This window comes from Lissotriton helveticus, chromosome 7, assembly GCF_964261635.1.
Source record: "Lissotriton helveticus chromosome 7, aLisHel1.1, whole genome shotgun sequence".
Classification (NCBI taxonomy): domain Eukaryota; kingdom Metazoa; phylum Chordata; class Amphibia; order Caudata; family Salamandridae; genus Lissotriton; species Lissotriton helveticus.
The window spans coordinates 1,364,231,777-1,364,248,145 of NC_136068.1; the positions used below are offsets into that span (position 1 = coordinate 1,364,231,777).

At 42.5% G+C, this 16,369-nt stretch overlaps 1 protein-coding gene across 2 annotated transcripts in view; it reads left to right on the forward strand.

Moving 5' to 3' along the window:
- The window catches only part of LOC144770290 (testis-expressed protein 47-like), a 95,459-nt gene that overhangs the window by 27,898 nt on the left and 51,192 nt on the right, over positions 1-16,369 (forward strand). For both annotated transcript variants that reach the window (XM_078654686.1, XM_078654685.1), the window contains exons 2-4: positions 3,329-3,401; positions 12,603-12,706; positions 12,823-12,887. In XM_078654686.1, coding sequence (XP_078510812.1) covers positions 3,329-3,401; positions 12,603-12,706; positions 12,823-12,887 — 242 coding nt within the window. The remainder of the gene's footprint in view (positions 1-3,328; positions 3,402-12,602; positions 12,707-12,822; positions 12,888-16,369) is intronic.

The following is a 16,369-nucleotide window of genomic DNA, read 5'->3' on the forward strand; positions in this document are numbered from 1 at the left end:
CCTCAATAATTCAGAACCTAACATTTTCTGACAATCCAATTGTGATCCAATCCACTGGTCTGTTCTTGTGAAGAGTTGCTTGCCACACATCGGCATAGCATACATCTATCCTTAAGATTCTGGTCCCGTCAACCAAGAGATGTGCCATTCTATGAAGATACGGGTATTACCAATTTGAAGCACCTGCTCCTGGGCCTAGTTCAGAAAGGCCATTAGAGGGTCTAATATGTGGACAAAATTTCCTGTACAAAATCCTATCTTTTCATCTTTAAACCTAGCCTGAATCATATGCCAGGGTCCATGGGGCGTCTCATTTGGTTAGCCTCCTCTGTAGCCATGAATGTTTCCTGAAAGCCTCCGAGGAAACCTGGAGCCTATATCAACCCTCCGAAGGCACAAAACTCACCTGCCCCGAAACAACTCTTTCATCCTTATCTATGTGTAGAGATAAATTGTCTTAACAATTCTCAAATGTTGATATAACAAATCAGATAGCAAATCACATCTTTTCACAACTTGCACATGGCTTAAAAATACTGGAACCATCAGCCCATTGAGGCCACAGCGTATATCAACCCAGAATATCAGTCCCGGATGTTGTGTGTAACACAAGTTCTGAATAGGATAGACCCTTCCTCGCGGGCATTGTGTACATGGTTTCTAGTCCTAGACTTTTGTGTTAGACTAAAGCATTTTAGGTGCTATTGTCTTGTCATGCCTCCATTTAAACTAATTAGAGTAACATACCTGAAATGAATGATTGCTGGGTGAAAAACTCAGCACTGTAGACAGTGTCCACATGTAGTAGTAATCACCCTAGTTCTGAAACACCTCCCCCAAACCATCTCTTGTGCAGTACTTTGCCACGCACCATATTCAGTAGTAATCTCAATTGGCTCAAACTTGATTCCGCGAAACCTAAGTGTTGAATTAGCGAAAGAGGAAGTGTTTTCAGGGGTTCTTAAGTGTATAGCATAACACCGCCTGCTTCTGGATGTGTGCCAGGTATGACTTTCTTTTCATTTAGGGCCTGATTTAGATATTTTCGGACGGGGTACTCGTCACAGTGGTGACAGATATCCCGTCCGCCGAAATATAAATCCCATTATGTCCTATGTGGTTTATAGTTTGACAGACTGGATATCTCTCACTGTTGTAACAGAGTAACTCATCTGCAAAAATCTAAATCTGGCTCTTAATCACACCTGATCTCAGTAGCTCTTTGTGGGAGCACCACATTGTTTGGAGGAGGGCCCGTGTAAGGATGTTAAGAAAGCGGATTGTGCTCCAGACAGTGAAATGATCAACATGTATTTGCGCTTAATTTCAGTAGCCCTGTGGGAGTCCATTACAATATCTTAAGAAGGTTTAAGTGTTTGGCATAACACTACCTTATTTTAAATTAGACCGAGATCCTATACATTTATCACAGTTTGCTCTGATTTGATTTCGTCAGCAGTCTCTGAGAGCATCATTTTTGTAAGCAGTTGTGAGTTTACAGATCGTTAAGTGGGTGGCATAACACTGCCTGCTTCTGAACTCTGTGTCGGTCGCAGCATTGGTCACTCTTGCTCAGCCCTGGAAACATTCTATTGTTTCTAAGCTGGTGAGAGTTGGGTGGTCACTAAGCAGGTGACATCTCACCACCTGATTCTAGTCTGTTACCAATCTGTGCAATGATTACATGTTGCTCACACTTTATTTTAACAGTACTTTGCAGGGCCATCAGATTGTCTGAACATTTGGGCTTGAATTAAACACTTCCCACCTGAGACCTCTGGAGTGTGTACTTCACATCCTCCAACTTTGGATATGCTTGCATTCAATCTAGTCAATGTATGTTTGTTGCAGCACTATTTGTGCTACGATGCACATCATGTCAAACAGTTGAAGTAAGTTACTAGCCTCCCCTTACAGAAGACCTGGCAATAGTTTAAAAATACTGTATACTTGGAAGTATCATTTGCTCCCAGCACTTGTTTAGTTTTTGAATATCTCACCCATTTATGTCCACTCCATGGTAATGTACACATATGAGGTATTAAGATACACAAAGTTAACAGTATTGATATTCTGACTGTAAAGGAAACATGGATTAAGCTGTATTCTAATAATGACCTTAATTCAACACTGCTGGGGGTTTATTGTATAGCTTTAGAGCCCGACGTAGCGGGTTCTACAGGACATTAAAGGCCTGCTCCAGCGTTTTTGGCGAGGGCCTTTAAGAGGGGGCGGGCCTTTAATGGCCTATAGAGTCCGCTACAAGGGCTCTAAGGCTTGAGAACCTTCCGCCCCCAGAGGGCAGAATGTTCTCATTTATAAAAACAAAGACCTCTCGGAACCTGTGGGGTTATAAATCCCATCGGGTATTGACAGTCTTTTGTTCACAGCAACAGCTGTGAATTGAAAAATAATATGGGAATATTGCTTTCAGGGCTTCTACCAGCCAGTAGAAGCCTGAAGTGCTCCATTGTCTTTAATGGAGAAATAAACATTCCAATGTTATAATATACGTTAACTGTTTAGAGGTAGGAGTGTAGAAATAATAGCCAAAAAAGAGTTCATAGTCAAACTCAATACATTTGCCTGCCACTCCTTGTTTTGAGGTAGCGGTCTGTAACGCTATGGTATCACCCAGAGTAACACATCCTTTTTTGCCATGTGTAGACCACAAGGGGAACATAAGAACTTTGAAGAAGCTCCCATTAGTTTGGTTCCCTCCATAGTTAATGATAAAATAGAGCATTGAGACCACCATCAAGTTTTAGAGTTCAACATTTCACTAGTTTGTGATCTGGGGCACACCATAAGTCTGTTCTAGTTTCTCAGCTCACAGTGAATTGAACCAATCTCAGTTTCTTGGTCAGATCAAGAAATAATCTCTACTTGTGTTCTCCAGGACGTCACCAGCCCAAGCTGAAGGACATCATTGAGCTCATTCACTAACAAAGTCTTCAAACAACTCCAGGCAGAGAATGTTGAAACCTTACTCCAACCTTCTTCGTCTATAGTTTAGAGAAACCTTTTATATTTTACAATACATCTATCATTGAGAGCACCCAAACAACTTCAAATGATGAAGTTCAGACAGGAGCTCTAAGTAATCACGTCTAAGACCATTAAGAGCGCGTTTATTGAGTTGCTGGTGCTAAAATGCCTCAAATATTCCTGGGTAAGGAACAGGCTCCTGCAACAGGACAGCATCTAAGTGCACAGAGGAATTAATTTTTAACCAAGAGTGACAATTATAACCGTTTCCAGGTTGTAATTTTATGCATAGCATATTTGTCTTCAAATAAAATCTGATTTTGTTTCACTTGCGGTTTAGAAATCACTTCTTCACCGACTGGTCTTCGTGGCTAAGATCTCTCCAGAGCTTGCAGATAAAAGAGATTTGGGAGGTAAGTCTTTGATGTATGATGCATAGGAGTAATGGCTCTTGGATGAGGGGCGGGGACAGGGTAAATTACATACATGACACATTTTTTATTATATGTGATTGCTGGTGTATGACACTTCAAAGTGCTTTCAGTTTCTGCATGTAAAGGGAACTGGGTTACAGGGAAATAAATGTATGTGTCCAGAGTATAATCGAATGTGTAGCAGGGATAACAATGTTTGTATCTGGCAGCCACCAAAGCACACCTTCTGCATGAAGTATTTTCATTGGCTAATATCCCTAACTCCTTTTCCTTCTGCCCATCGTCGTTTATGGGTAGCGCTCAGAAAGGTGCTTTGAGTGTAGCTTTTGCTGGGTGATGTTAACAATTCGGTCTTATAATAAAAAGCCTGAAACAAATCAATGGTTCATTGTTACTTTTCAGTGGTCGGTTGAGTGGCGGGTGTGGGATGAGTCCAAGTCTATTGTGTTCATAGCAAGGGTGTTCCAGGCAAGCTTGAAGTGTCTGGCTGTTGCAGGGAACTGGCACAGGGCACACAACCTTGGACAAATTATGCACTCATCAGGAAACTCGAAAGACTCTCATATTTCATATTACCTAGATCGTCAAGATCACTGGAATTTCATTGGCTCAGTGGTTTCAGCCTACTGTGCCCAGCTGACCTTTTCCACTCCAACATGTGTGTCTGTTACAACACCTTGCTGCCATTTCTTAACTCATCCTTTGAAGTAGATTTTCTTTGTCATTGGGGCAGGCTGTTGTACTTATGTATTTGCTTAAAAATCGGTCATTAGTTACATTCGTATTGAATAAAATAATACAATAAGGGAGAGATTTGTTAAATTTAATAGACCCTCAGAGCATTTTCTGAAACCTTTTGATATAGCTGAAAGTTGGTTCCTATTTCGCATTATCCAGTCCTTTTTTCAGCTATTTCTCTGGAATACTAATTCTTTCCTGTAGACTCGGGCAAAAATAAGTTGAACACTGGCTTTGCAAATTTCAATAAAGGCATCTATGGTCCCCCTTTTCTGTCTGTTTTCTTTTTACAGGATTTCTGGAAGTAAAATTAACATCGTACTAAACATCTAACTGCCTGGGCTTTCTGCCAAATCTAGGCAGGTGAAATCAAAATTTCAGCTGCAAATTTTTCAAACTGTGCACTTTGCGAAGGTTGAAAAGCTTTGTAAACATTTCAAGATTTGTTTGCTGAAGAAGTTGCTTCGAATAACTTATTTTGCAGGACAATTCTTCCTCTAAAGTTGAGTCATTGCAGAGATTGTTTTCCGCAAAACCTATCTTTACATATTTTTTTTTCACAGCTTAAAGTCTACAACTTTCACAAAGCTCGTAAAGTTTAGAAGAAGAAAAAACTTTGCAGTTTTCACTCCTCTGGGCATGTCTTATGCAGGATTTAATATATTTTCTTTGAATACTTTGTTAATTTATTTGACCTACTCTTATTTGACTTATCAGGTTTAGCCATGGTAGGCTTGATGTTGAGATACCCCTGCGCTGAGACTTGTTGCCACTGATGTTTATTTTGAAACTCCCTCAGTTGAAAGTGGGTCCTTGTTGCAGGGTTGGTAATATATTGGAAGATATTTTTGCAGGTAGGGGGTTCTGTGTCAACGACAGCACTTATCACCATCTTTAGTATACAGTGGGGTATATTCACAAATTTTCCATGCAGCACAGCAGCCAAATTTGCTGTGCTGTATTGCGCAAGGCAAAAACACAGCACAGAGCCATGCGTACCATATCAGAGCCATTGGCCTGTGCTGCCTTCATCTTCTGTGCTGGCGCTCTGTTTAGACTGCCTTGCACAACGCACTACCTCACACAATGGCGGAGGTGAGTGTCCACAGACCAGCACATGACTTGTACTGGAACCATGCTTTTCATTAAAAATTCCAATGCCTAGACACATTCCTTAAACACACATTCAACACATGTTTTTTTTTTTAGAAATCAAAGCATTTTCCCTTGTTAACACCTGCTTCAAGGCTGCATTAGTTATTGATGCATTGCCTGGTTTGGCTATCTTAATGTGAAAGACCATGATACAGTTCTACTGTATTAAAAATATTTAAAATTAAACAGTTACAATTCTGGTAGCTTGTGACCATTTTCAAGAGACCATTTATATGAAAAATGGCAGTACTTTACCACATCATTCTTTAGTTGTATGTTTGGGAAGATGTGCTCCAAAATGATCCCCTGAAGGCATACTACTCCCCTACCGCTTTCCTTCTAAATGGCTGACTCAGTACTTATTTTTAAGGGCTGGCGGTGAACTCCTCTCTACCAGCAAAGTTTGCAGAGATTTAGTAACTCTGCACTTCATTTGGAGTGCAAAGTTTTCCAAAACTCCGCTTATGCAGAGGAGCGGAGTTCACCGGTGCAGGGAGACTTACCTTCCACCCAAATCAGTGTCTCCTCTGTCCTACTCCTGCTGCTGGGCCTGGCTCCACTACTTCCGCTGCTCCGGGAGAATTACGGGAATTAGAGGACCTATAGGTCAGGCATGCCTTCAAGCAGTACACCATGCGCACTGCAGTTCTTCCAGTAACTCTCACAGAGCAGCGGAAGTAGTGGAGCCAGGCCCAGTAGCAGCAGAAGGACAGAGGAGACACCGATCTGTGGGGAAGGCAAGTCTTAAGTTCTTAATCTTCTTTACTTAGACTATGTGGGATGGGTGAAGGGGTCCCGCGGCTTTAGCGGGAGGTGGGCTGTGGGGCTGGGGATTTAGCTGGAACGGGTGGGGGGCCGAGGCTTTAGAGGGGGGGGTTGTGGATGTGGGATGAGGGGAGGGCGGCACTCCGACAGCCATGGAATTCAGCAGAATTTCACTGAGTTTTCTAGTAACTCCATGAAATTCCGCAGAGTCCCACTACGCAAGCTCCGCCCACCCCTACTTATTTTGAGCCAGTGGTTTCTGGTGCTCGGCACCAGCACTTAATTGTCAACACTGGCGCTTGTGACACTCTGCCACAAGGTGGCTCTGTCTGGCTAATTTAGAGCTGGCCACAACAACAGTCCATTAGTGATTCAATATACATCATAAATGACTATTACCTGCCGCCCAAGCCATCCTTATAGCTTTGGAGGCCTGTAGTAGTGTGAATCGTCACACTTGTAGGAGTGTGATGGTTAGTAGGTGTTTTGTTAATATCGGCAGCATGGCAAGGGCGTTGTGTGGTGCAAGCTGCAGTAACCGCCTGTCGAGAGCCATGGTACTTATTGTTTCACAAACTGAGCATTGGGCTGAATAGGCATGCCTCATTTGCTCCACTTGTTCATTGTGCTTTGCCTGGATTTTTCACAGTTCCCATGACTTCAGTGACATAACATTGATGTGAGCAGCGCACCCGCAGACCTGCCATATGTCGTTAAGAAAACGGCATTCATATGGAAAAGTTCGTAGAACGTTTACTCAGGACACGCCCCATTTTACCGGGAATTCAACATTTGGATCTTAGCCCCAGTTCAGACAATGGTTGAAAATATGTCCTTTCAAGCTTGGAGAGAGGGCGGATGTTTGGTCCTAGTGGATCTGTACAAGAATGACACTTTCATTACATTTGAACAGGCATGCGAGGGTTTCAACCTGGGACAGGGGCAGTACCTGCAGTATGCAGGCCTTATGGAACTGGTCAGGGTTACATGGCCCAGGTATGTAAACATACCACAAACGACGGAGACACTGGACGTGTTGCTTACATGTGGCAGTGGGTGCTGGTTGGTGTCACTATTGTACAAGGCGGTGAGGGCAGATTTGGGGCCCCATCTCTCAAAGCAGGGGATGCATGGAACGAGGAACTAGAGCCACCATTGCCAGAGAAATGTTGGGTGGGGGCATGCACATTAACACGCACGATATCCTGTAACGCAAGCTTAAAATTAATTCAATTTAATTTAAATCTGTGTACATGACCCCTATGAGACTACGTCGCATAGATCTGACTCTTCCTCACGAATGCCCCAGATGTAACAGGGCTCGAGTAGGGTTCCTGCATTTAGCATGGGAATGTACAGAGGTACAGCAGTATTGGGCCAGTGTGGTTGCGAAGTGAGTGGGGGAATTGGTATTCGTGTGGAGGCTAGTCCAGCTCATTGTCTTTTGGGGCAAGTCCTGAGGCCCAAGACATGCAAAATGGCAAATAAATTACTGTAATTGACCTTGGTATTATCCAAATGGAGTGTAGCTATAGGTTGGATGAGTACACGAGCGCCAACATTGGAGAGTTGGATAAGGGACATGCGTGAATGGTTTCATACCGAAGAGCTGCATATGTGTAGAAAGGACGAAAAACTAGCAGAGGACATTGCAACCTGGAGAGAATTCTGTAGGAAGCTTCTTAGCCCAGTGGGAAATGGGACTGGACAGAATGCATCCACTGATAGTGATAGCGGAACGTAAAGTAAGGATCTCATTGTATTGTAATACTGCTTAGTGTATGGCCTCCTCATATTTACTAGAAATGTATGTGCTTACTTATACATGCAGGCGTTAACGGATGTTCATGATTGTTGTGTCACTGGAATCTGCTGTTCTATGGAAACTGTGTAGATTAAGTTCTGCTGAAAACTGTGTTCACCCACATAGTTGTTTTAAACTGCATACATGAAGTTTAAAAAAAACCTTGATTTGAGCACCTCCACTCTGAAAGTGTAATGGTATATCTGAGAGTGACAAGGCTTTAGTGCTTTACATCAAGCAGGGCCACTATGCCTATTGTTCTTGTCTTCCCACTAAGAATATTTCTTTAAGCAGTGATGTTTCTTTCTGGTCTTTTGATTTTATTTTCCAGCACCCAAGTTCTTCTTACATTCCTAAGAGAAGGGCTTTTCCTTAGCTACAGTTGTTATGCAGGTAAACTTTAAATGTAAAACAAGATGGTGAATGGAAGAATATTGGAGGTTACAATAGCAGCCTAGACCGCACATGTAGAATGCTCCACTTTCTCAGTGTTGTTAATGGCAAACGTTTGGAAATACTGCAGTCATTTGCAATCTTGGATCACTTTACTGAGTTTTTATCATGAGATATTTGAAGGTACAAAGCAGCCAGTTTTTGAGGGGCCTCATGGTGATAAGTAGATTGTGGGCCACTGTAACAACCTCAAAAGATATAATCAAGGAAGGAATTTGAAGTTTTTGCTTATTTTATCAGGAAGAGGCAAGGTATGTTAGTTAACCTGATGATTGGACTTACCCCCAGATTTCTGCAGCTGGGTGGCACTAGGGACATCAACCATTTTAACCTCTGTGGACCACTTCCCAGCTCAATTAAATTTTTAAGCAGAGTTCTCAATTACAGACCTATATCTGGCTATTTGTACATTCTTCAAAGATTTCATGCTGGCATCTGATTACTCGATCTTGTTGTCCATTGTAACAGAACCTGGTGCACAATGTAGACATTTGCCATCTCTCTCTGAATTTTATGCATGATGTATTTGGTGTTTTCATTCGGAACAAGCCTACTTTTGATATTATAAAGTGGCTTTTATTTGAAGTCTTATATACTTTTTGCAGTACAGGTTAAAACAAAACACAGAGCTGCCGCCTATCCACATAAAAGGTGAAACATGCATCTGTTAGTTTTTAAGTAGCACTGAGATCAGAGTAAACTTTAGTGTCTCTCATGGCAAACAAGAGTTCCTTTTTTACTTTATTATGTGTGTTAACCACATTTGAGCAGTGGACAGTATAAACGAGCCACCAATCCCTGTGTCCGTAGTTTGCTTGTTTACTATTACTTCTCTAGGGGACTAGTGGCCTATTATACTGCTTGTGCTCCAGCTTTACCTAGAGTTTTGACAATGTTTATGATCTACCCCGTTCTCTATCCTCTCAAGAGCGGACTCCTCATTTAGTGCCTGAAGAAGCCTTCTGTACCAGTGAAAGCTAAAATGAATTGTGAAGGCAGGATAGCATTTATCAGTAGACGCCAAACAGGTGATTATGAATGCTAATAGAAATTATTAGACCTGGGACCATTGGTGTGGGTCTCCCTTCCACTTTTTGCTGTTGCCTTTTATGTTTTTGCTGGTTTTAGGTGCTTTTGGGCACTGTGCCACTGCTGTTCAGTGCCACAGTGCAAGTGCTCCCTATGGTAAATTGATGTATGGATTAGTGACTCCGTGATTGGCTTACTTGTCAGACCCTAGTACAGTGCTGTGTGTGCCCAGGGCTTGTAAATCCAATGCTGCTGGTGGGCTGCAGCACTGATTGTGCCACCCACCGGAGCAGCTTGTAAAGTGTGTCTCAGGCCTGCCATTGCAGGGCCTGTGTGCAGTCTGGTACTGCCATATTGACTGGGAAAGTGCACCCACTTGCCAGTCCCTAAACCTTCCCTTTTATACATATTAGTCACCTCTATGGTAGGCCCAAGGGCAGGGTGCATTGTAGGTAAAAGTTAGGACATGCCTTGATGTGTGTGGCATGTCCTAATAGTGAATTACAGCCATTTTCGTTTTCACTATTGCAAGGCTACCTGTTCCCCATAGGCCAGAATGGCCAGTTTGATAACATCTTATAATCCCAACTGACTCAGGGAACTAGGAAGAAATTTGAGTTAAGTATGCCTGAACTCAGAATAATAAAATACATCTTTTAGTGAAGTTGGTTTTAACATTCTGTGTTTGAAAATACCACTTATAGAAAGTAGGTATTTTCTTGCCTAACTATCAAAGCCTGCCTCTGCTAGGTTGTGTATTCCTTGTCTGGAGTTTGAGTGACAGGGGCTGGGGGATTCCAGAAGACAGGGTGAGTCAGCACAGGGCTGAATAGAGAGATCTATATACAGATCGGAGGGAGGAGTTGCACCCGGGACCTGAATCGGGCTGTGCCTTCCCTCCACAATGCTGGCTCCATCTCCTGTGGTGTTTCTGATGTCCCTGGCCCTCACTGTCAAAGGAAGAGAAGGAGACCTGTAAACAAAGTGCTCCACGACTGACCAGGACTGGTTTGGGTTAGGTACAGACACTCTCTGCCTTCAGAAACAAAGGATTTTGGTGTATAAATATTGGGACCCAGACCCAAGAACTTTAGATCACTTCTGGGAATCAAGACAAATCTTTGCTGAGGAGAAGAACCAGGAAGCTGAAGGAGGAGACTACCCAGGTGCTGTGTGTTTGGGGTTGTCCAGCAGTGGTTGCTTCATTGCCAAATAAAGGAGAAAAGGACTGAGTGTGCTTTCTATCAACTTGAAGAATAATCTCCAAGGGCTTGAACTAGAGCTTGCCTCTTGCCTGAAGTCTCAGAGATACAAGACTTCACCCACCGGCTCCCCCCCGAATGCCCTTGCTGGGAATTGAAGTGCCTGCTGTTGTGCTTGGCCTTCTGAGAGACTGTGCGTCGCTGGGAGCTGGTAGTGCGACGCAACAAGAAGCAAGCCGCCGCCGCAGCTGCTGTCATCGTATCGCTGAGGAAGCGAGCCTCCGCTGCCGCTGTCATCATCGCATCGCTGAAGCGCGGCGTATCACCGGAGAAGCGGGTCGCAGGGCCTGTCGCAGCTCCAAAGATCATTGAGTCACCACATGGCTGTGGGCATGCACGCATCACCCCAACGTTGTCGCATCGCAACCAAGACTCCATTTTGTCGCATCCCACCGGAGAAGAGTACTGCATTGAGGTGCCATCTTGTCGCATCGTATTGGAGAGCAGTAAGACACCGATGCATCACCTACCCACACAGTAAGGAAGCGAGCATTAACTCCCCTGGGCTGCAGTAAGGAACCGACGCATCCACTCCCCTGGGTGTAAGGAACCAACGCATCACCTTCCCTGTGACCCTTTTATTTTCTTTGTGTTACGCATTTAAGGTACATTGAGAGTAAAGTGTCGCATTTACAACTTGAGAGAACCGAGCTATTTTACAACATTTAAAGTCTATTTTCGAGTGCAGTATTGTGGATTTTTGTCGTTTGCTCTTGTGTTAAGTCTATATAAAAATACCTATTTTTATAATACAACCTTTGTGGTGTCCATCTGTAGTATTGCCACTGTATTACTGTATGTGTTCACAAAAACTTTACACACTGCCTCTGAGATAAACCTTCCTGCTCGTGCCAAGCTACCAAGGAGGTGAGCAGGGGTTATTTTAGGAGTGTAGCTCCTTACCCTGACTAAACGCAAGGGTCCCTATTTGTCACAGATACCTACCTATACCTACTAGAGACCCCCAAATCTAACAGAAATCTACTATTTGCATTGATTTGGTGAATTATAGTTCGTGTTCCCCAAAACTACCTTCTCCTCAAATGTATATAATAATTGTATGTCATAGTCTAAATTTGAAATATCATTTCAAGTTAAACAAATAATGCCATACATTGTGATGAATTTAATGTTTCGTTTGAATAATGTAAATGAAAACATTATGCCGTTTTGTATAATTAAAAATAAATATTTCATGCTTACATTTAAAAAGAGCCATAACAATATTTTGTATGTTTTTGAACCACTGAAACGCATTCCATGCTTCCTTAAAACAACATCAATAAATCCATGATTCACTGTTGTTGGGACTGTAGTACATTGACCCGTACTGCAGACTGCAAACAAAGCTGGCATGGGACCGCAACACGATGATGGAAAAGCTTGCCGCATGTCACCTGCGGTGAAGCCGCAGAACTACATTGGGGGCTTCATTGAGTCCTGTAGTTGTGCTAGAAATCTATATCTTAAATATTATATTTAAATATTTTTAACCATTTGGGTGGGGAAGCACCAGTGGGGGGTCCCTGTAAAGCCAGCCATCCAACATGGGTCAGGGTGTCCTCACCTTTCCTCCTTATGAGCCATATAATGCTTTTTTAAGGGATCAAGGATTATGTCCCCTATCACTTTAAAGGCAGCCGCAGCATTTTCTAACAATGTAGCGTCCAGCGCCAATCAACTTGTTTCTGTTCTGCAGATCCATCTCAGGATCTGCAGTACTGAAGCAGCTGACAGGAGAAAAAGCCCCCCACTGCCAATCATAATTGAGTGTTTTGGGATTTTGGATCTGCGGAGTTCCCACGGTACCAGATATCTCAAGCTGTTCACCCTAACATGCCCACTCTGAACACCCTTTTAATGACAATTTATCAAAAACTAATATACAGATTTACACCAAATTAAAAATATATGTGGCGAGTATATCTTTTTAATGCCACTCACTAACAGGATTACTGACTCATTCTTCTGCAGAGTTTTGGGACCGTCATTTCATGAGCCTGCAACGCTATTATCAGGGAGAGAGCGTAACTGGCCTTCTTCTGCTTTACCCTGCTTATGCTGTGCACGTACTGGAGGTAAGGGGTTATGAATGTGCTGAGAAGTCACTTCTAACACAATACTTCTTGATTTAGTGCAGCTGCAAAATACAAAGGTTGGTAGGATAACAAGATACACCTGTTTCTCTTCCCAGTCATCCAGCGATGCCCTTTACTCTGTGCTGAAGACTATGAAGGAAATGAAAAAACAAGGGAATAGGTGAGATGATGGATGGCACGCTGACAGTTCTCATTTTTGCTTTGTGTTTATGGCCTGGTCTTTAAAAGCGCCCATTATGTTCCTTAGGACAGGAAGTGCGATATGTTGAGGAGATTAGAAGATAGTCCTACTGGCTAGGCTTTCACATTTCACGGGAATCATTCTCTAGATTAAATGATCAAGCATCTCATATGTAATCCAGCAACTGAGATCTGTGTCCTGCATCTAACGGTAACCTTTTTTAGATGTCTGGAAGACCAATAATTCTTTCGAGGAGAACTGGCCCTTACTTCACCTTAACTTTCCCTTCTATTATCTTTAATATTATATGGTTACTGTCTATAGCACTGCACCATTTCAATCAGGTTTCCCACAAAAGTCTTTGCAGTTAACCAATTGAAACTCCTGTAACATTAATTATAAATCTTGTATGGCTGTACGGTTGTGACCACCAGTAGTTATCCAATGTGTTGTGAAATTTAGCCTATGCACTAATGTTACCAAAAAGTAGTCGGCATGAATGGATTGTTGACATTACACTAATGGATGCTCTTCTAATGAGCATCTGTGTTACCTTGTGAGGTGAGTTGGAGGGGTAAGATGGTAATGTAGATGTAGTTTCTCTATCCTGTAGAGTGTCACTGAAGACACTCTACAGGCACGAGACTCACATCTCATCAGCAGCACAGTCCTGCCATGTACATGATTGTTCCCACCCTACTGAGAATGAAGACTCTGTTGCTGCACCCTCTTGTTCTAAGACTGGTTATTTCCTGCCATGCAGTTTCAGAGCAGTTACAGCAAGGAGATTGTGGATGCACATTACGCTGCCTATATTTAGGACCTACGAGGTGCTGCTCACTCTAATGCCCCCATTGTTGCTGCCTACATAGGGACCTCTATTTATAAAGGAACAAGGCTCCCTGACTCAAGGCATACAAACATTTGAATGTACGTAGTGATAAAATGAGGCCTCTGTATGTTATCCAAATGGATCATTCATAAATATGTATTTGACATAATATAGTAAAGTAACAATAGTGAAGGAAAAAACAACCAAAAAAGAGTCACATAAGACTTGAAAACTCAGGCAGCTGAGTGTGAAAAATGAAGCACAATGTCTATGACCCTTGTGTTTCATTTGTCACATTCAGATTCTAAACTGCTACTTTGCAATGCATGCGGTAGCATTACAGGCACCCTTAGTTGTAAAAAGGTTGATTAAGGGCTTGTGATCCATCTTGGTGGTGAATTCCACGCCCCATAAGCAATTACTAAAGGGGTTACCTCCACACCAAAAGGCCAGGACGTTGTGTTCCTTAACAGAGTACGTGCTTTCAGCACCTCTCAAAGCACTTGAAGCAAAAGAAACCACTTTGTCCTTCCCTCCACGAATCTGCAACAACACAGCCCCTAAACTATATTGGGTGTTATCAGTAACAATGACAGAGAAATCAAGAGTGTCAAAGACTTTAAAGGAATAGCCTTAGCAATTTCATTTATGATGACATCAAATTCACAATCTACCTCCTTACTCCACACAAATTTTTCATTCCTTTTGAGTAAAATTCTCAAATTACAGGTCCAGTCTGTACATTTGGATGTAAAATGGGATTTTTTTTTCCAACATGCTGAAAAATGACCACACCTGATCCTTGTAAGTGGGAACTGGGAATTCTGCAAGTGCCCTCACTAAACTTCCGTTCGGTTACACCTTTTGTCCAGAAATGTTAAAACCCAAATGGTCCACACACTCAACTGCAAACCTGAACTTATCTGCTCTCAAGGTCAACCTTTGTTTTTTGTTTTTCAAATCATCCAAGACCATTGCCAATGACTTATCAAGGGAGGACATGTCTTTGCCAAAAATCAGGATATTGTGCTGAAAAAACCTAACATTGGATATGCCATTGCACAAGACCTCGACTAATCTCTGAAAAACAGAGGTGGCCGAAGCCAAACCAAAAGGCATGCTTTTAAATATAAATGCATCCTCTGCTGTGATAAAGAATGTTAAATGCCTCAATTCACGTTTCAGCGCAATCTGGTGCAGCTGTCATATCAACAGTTGAAAGAACCTTGGCACCCTTGAGAGGAGTCTACATCTCATTTATATCGGGTAGGGCATGCCTATCTACCCAGATTCTATCATCGTAGGTCCCTCAAGTCAATGCAAATCCTCAACATTCCTATAGCGTTCTTTGCAAACACATGGAGGAATAACCATTCAGAACGTTCAATGGCTGCAATATTGCTTGCTCACACAAATGGTTTAGTTTCTTCCTGAGTTCCTCCCTCATAGTTAGTGGCACATGCCTCATTTTGTTGCACCACCGGCACCCTTATGTTTTCCCAGTTTTTCTCCGGGAATGCTGTGATCCAGGGACAATCACTAACAGTTGCCACACACTCATCTTTCAACAACACCTGCAGAGGGCTATTGGAATCAAGGATTATTCCTAACGTCCTTTGCTCCAACCACTGCAATAGACCCGATCCATCTTCGGCCACATATACAGTAGACCTCTCTCTGTTGCCTTTAAAATCCAACACTGTATCAAATTAACCAACCACCTCTATGGATTTTCCTCTGCACCCAATTAGTCGTGCGTTAGACATCATTAAACTAATATCTTTGAACTGTTCCCACTCTTCCGTACCAATCGGAGTAAAAAAAGATCCTGAATGCAGTGTCTGCTACATTCACCAAGCAAAATTGTCTATTGACCTTTTCAGATTCAATTTGCATCACACCTTTGTCCAGATCTCCCCCACTCTCTTGTGCACAATATACATTCTCATCATGAGAGTCCTCAGATGAATCATCATAGCTGATGGGGGTTTCAGTTCCATTAATTTGTTTGGGACTACTCTTCTCGTTACCAGATTTACACACCTTGGCGAAATGCCCCTCTGACTTAAAAGTCGCACACATTTTATCAACAGCAGGGCACTTCAGGGAATTCCCAAAATGATACCTATTCCCACATCTGTAACATTCCATGACTTTCCCCCTAGAGTTCCCTTTCTTATACTTATGCTTTGAAAAGTCCCCCCGCTTTGGATAGTGTGCACCTGTGATCCAAGAGAAATCTGTTCCATGTAACTTGTGGTAGCTTTGATGCTACTAGAGACGTCATCAGTTCTGTCCAAGGCTTCGGGTCAACAACTTTTCCTAAATCTTCTTATTCTTAGTTTATCCACAGTCTGATCCCTGATCATCTCTTCAGCAAATACCCGAAAACTACAGGTAGAAGCTAAAATTCAAATTGCACTGACATAAGATTCAACAGATTCACAAGACAAATGTTGCCTAGCATAAAATGAATGCCTTTCCATAATAACGTTTCTCTTTTTCTTAAAACGGGCATCCAAGGTTTTGGTGGCTGTGGCACATTCATCCAAAAATCCCCCCCCACATGCTGATGCTTTGTAGAAGTTTTAACACCTTCCTGCCCTCAGGACCTTGGGTTCCTTCTGCA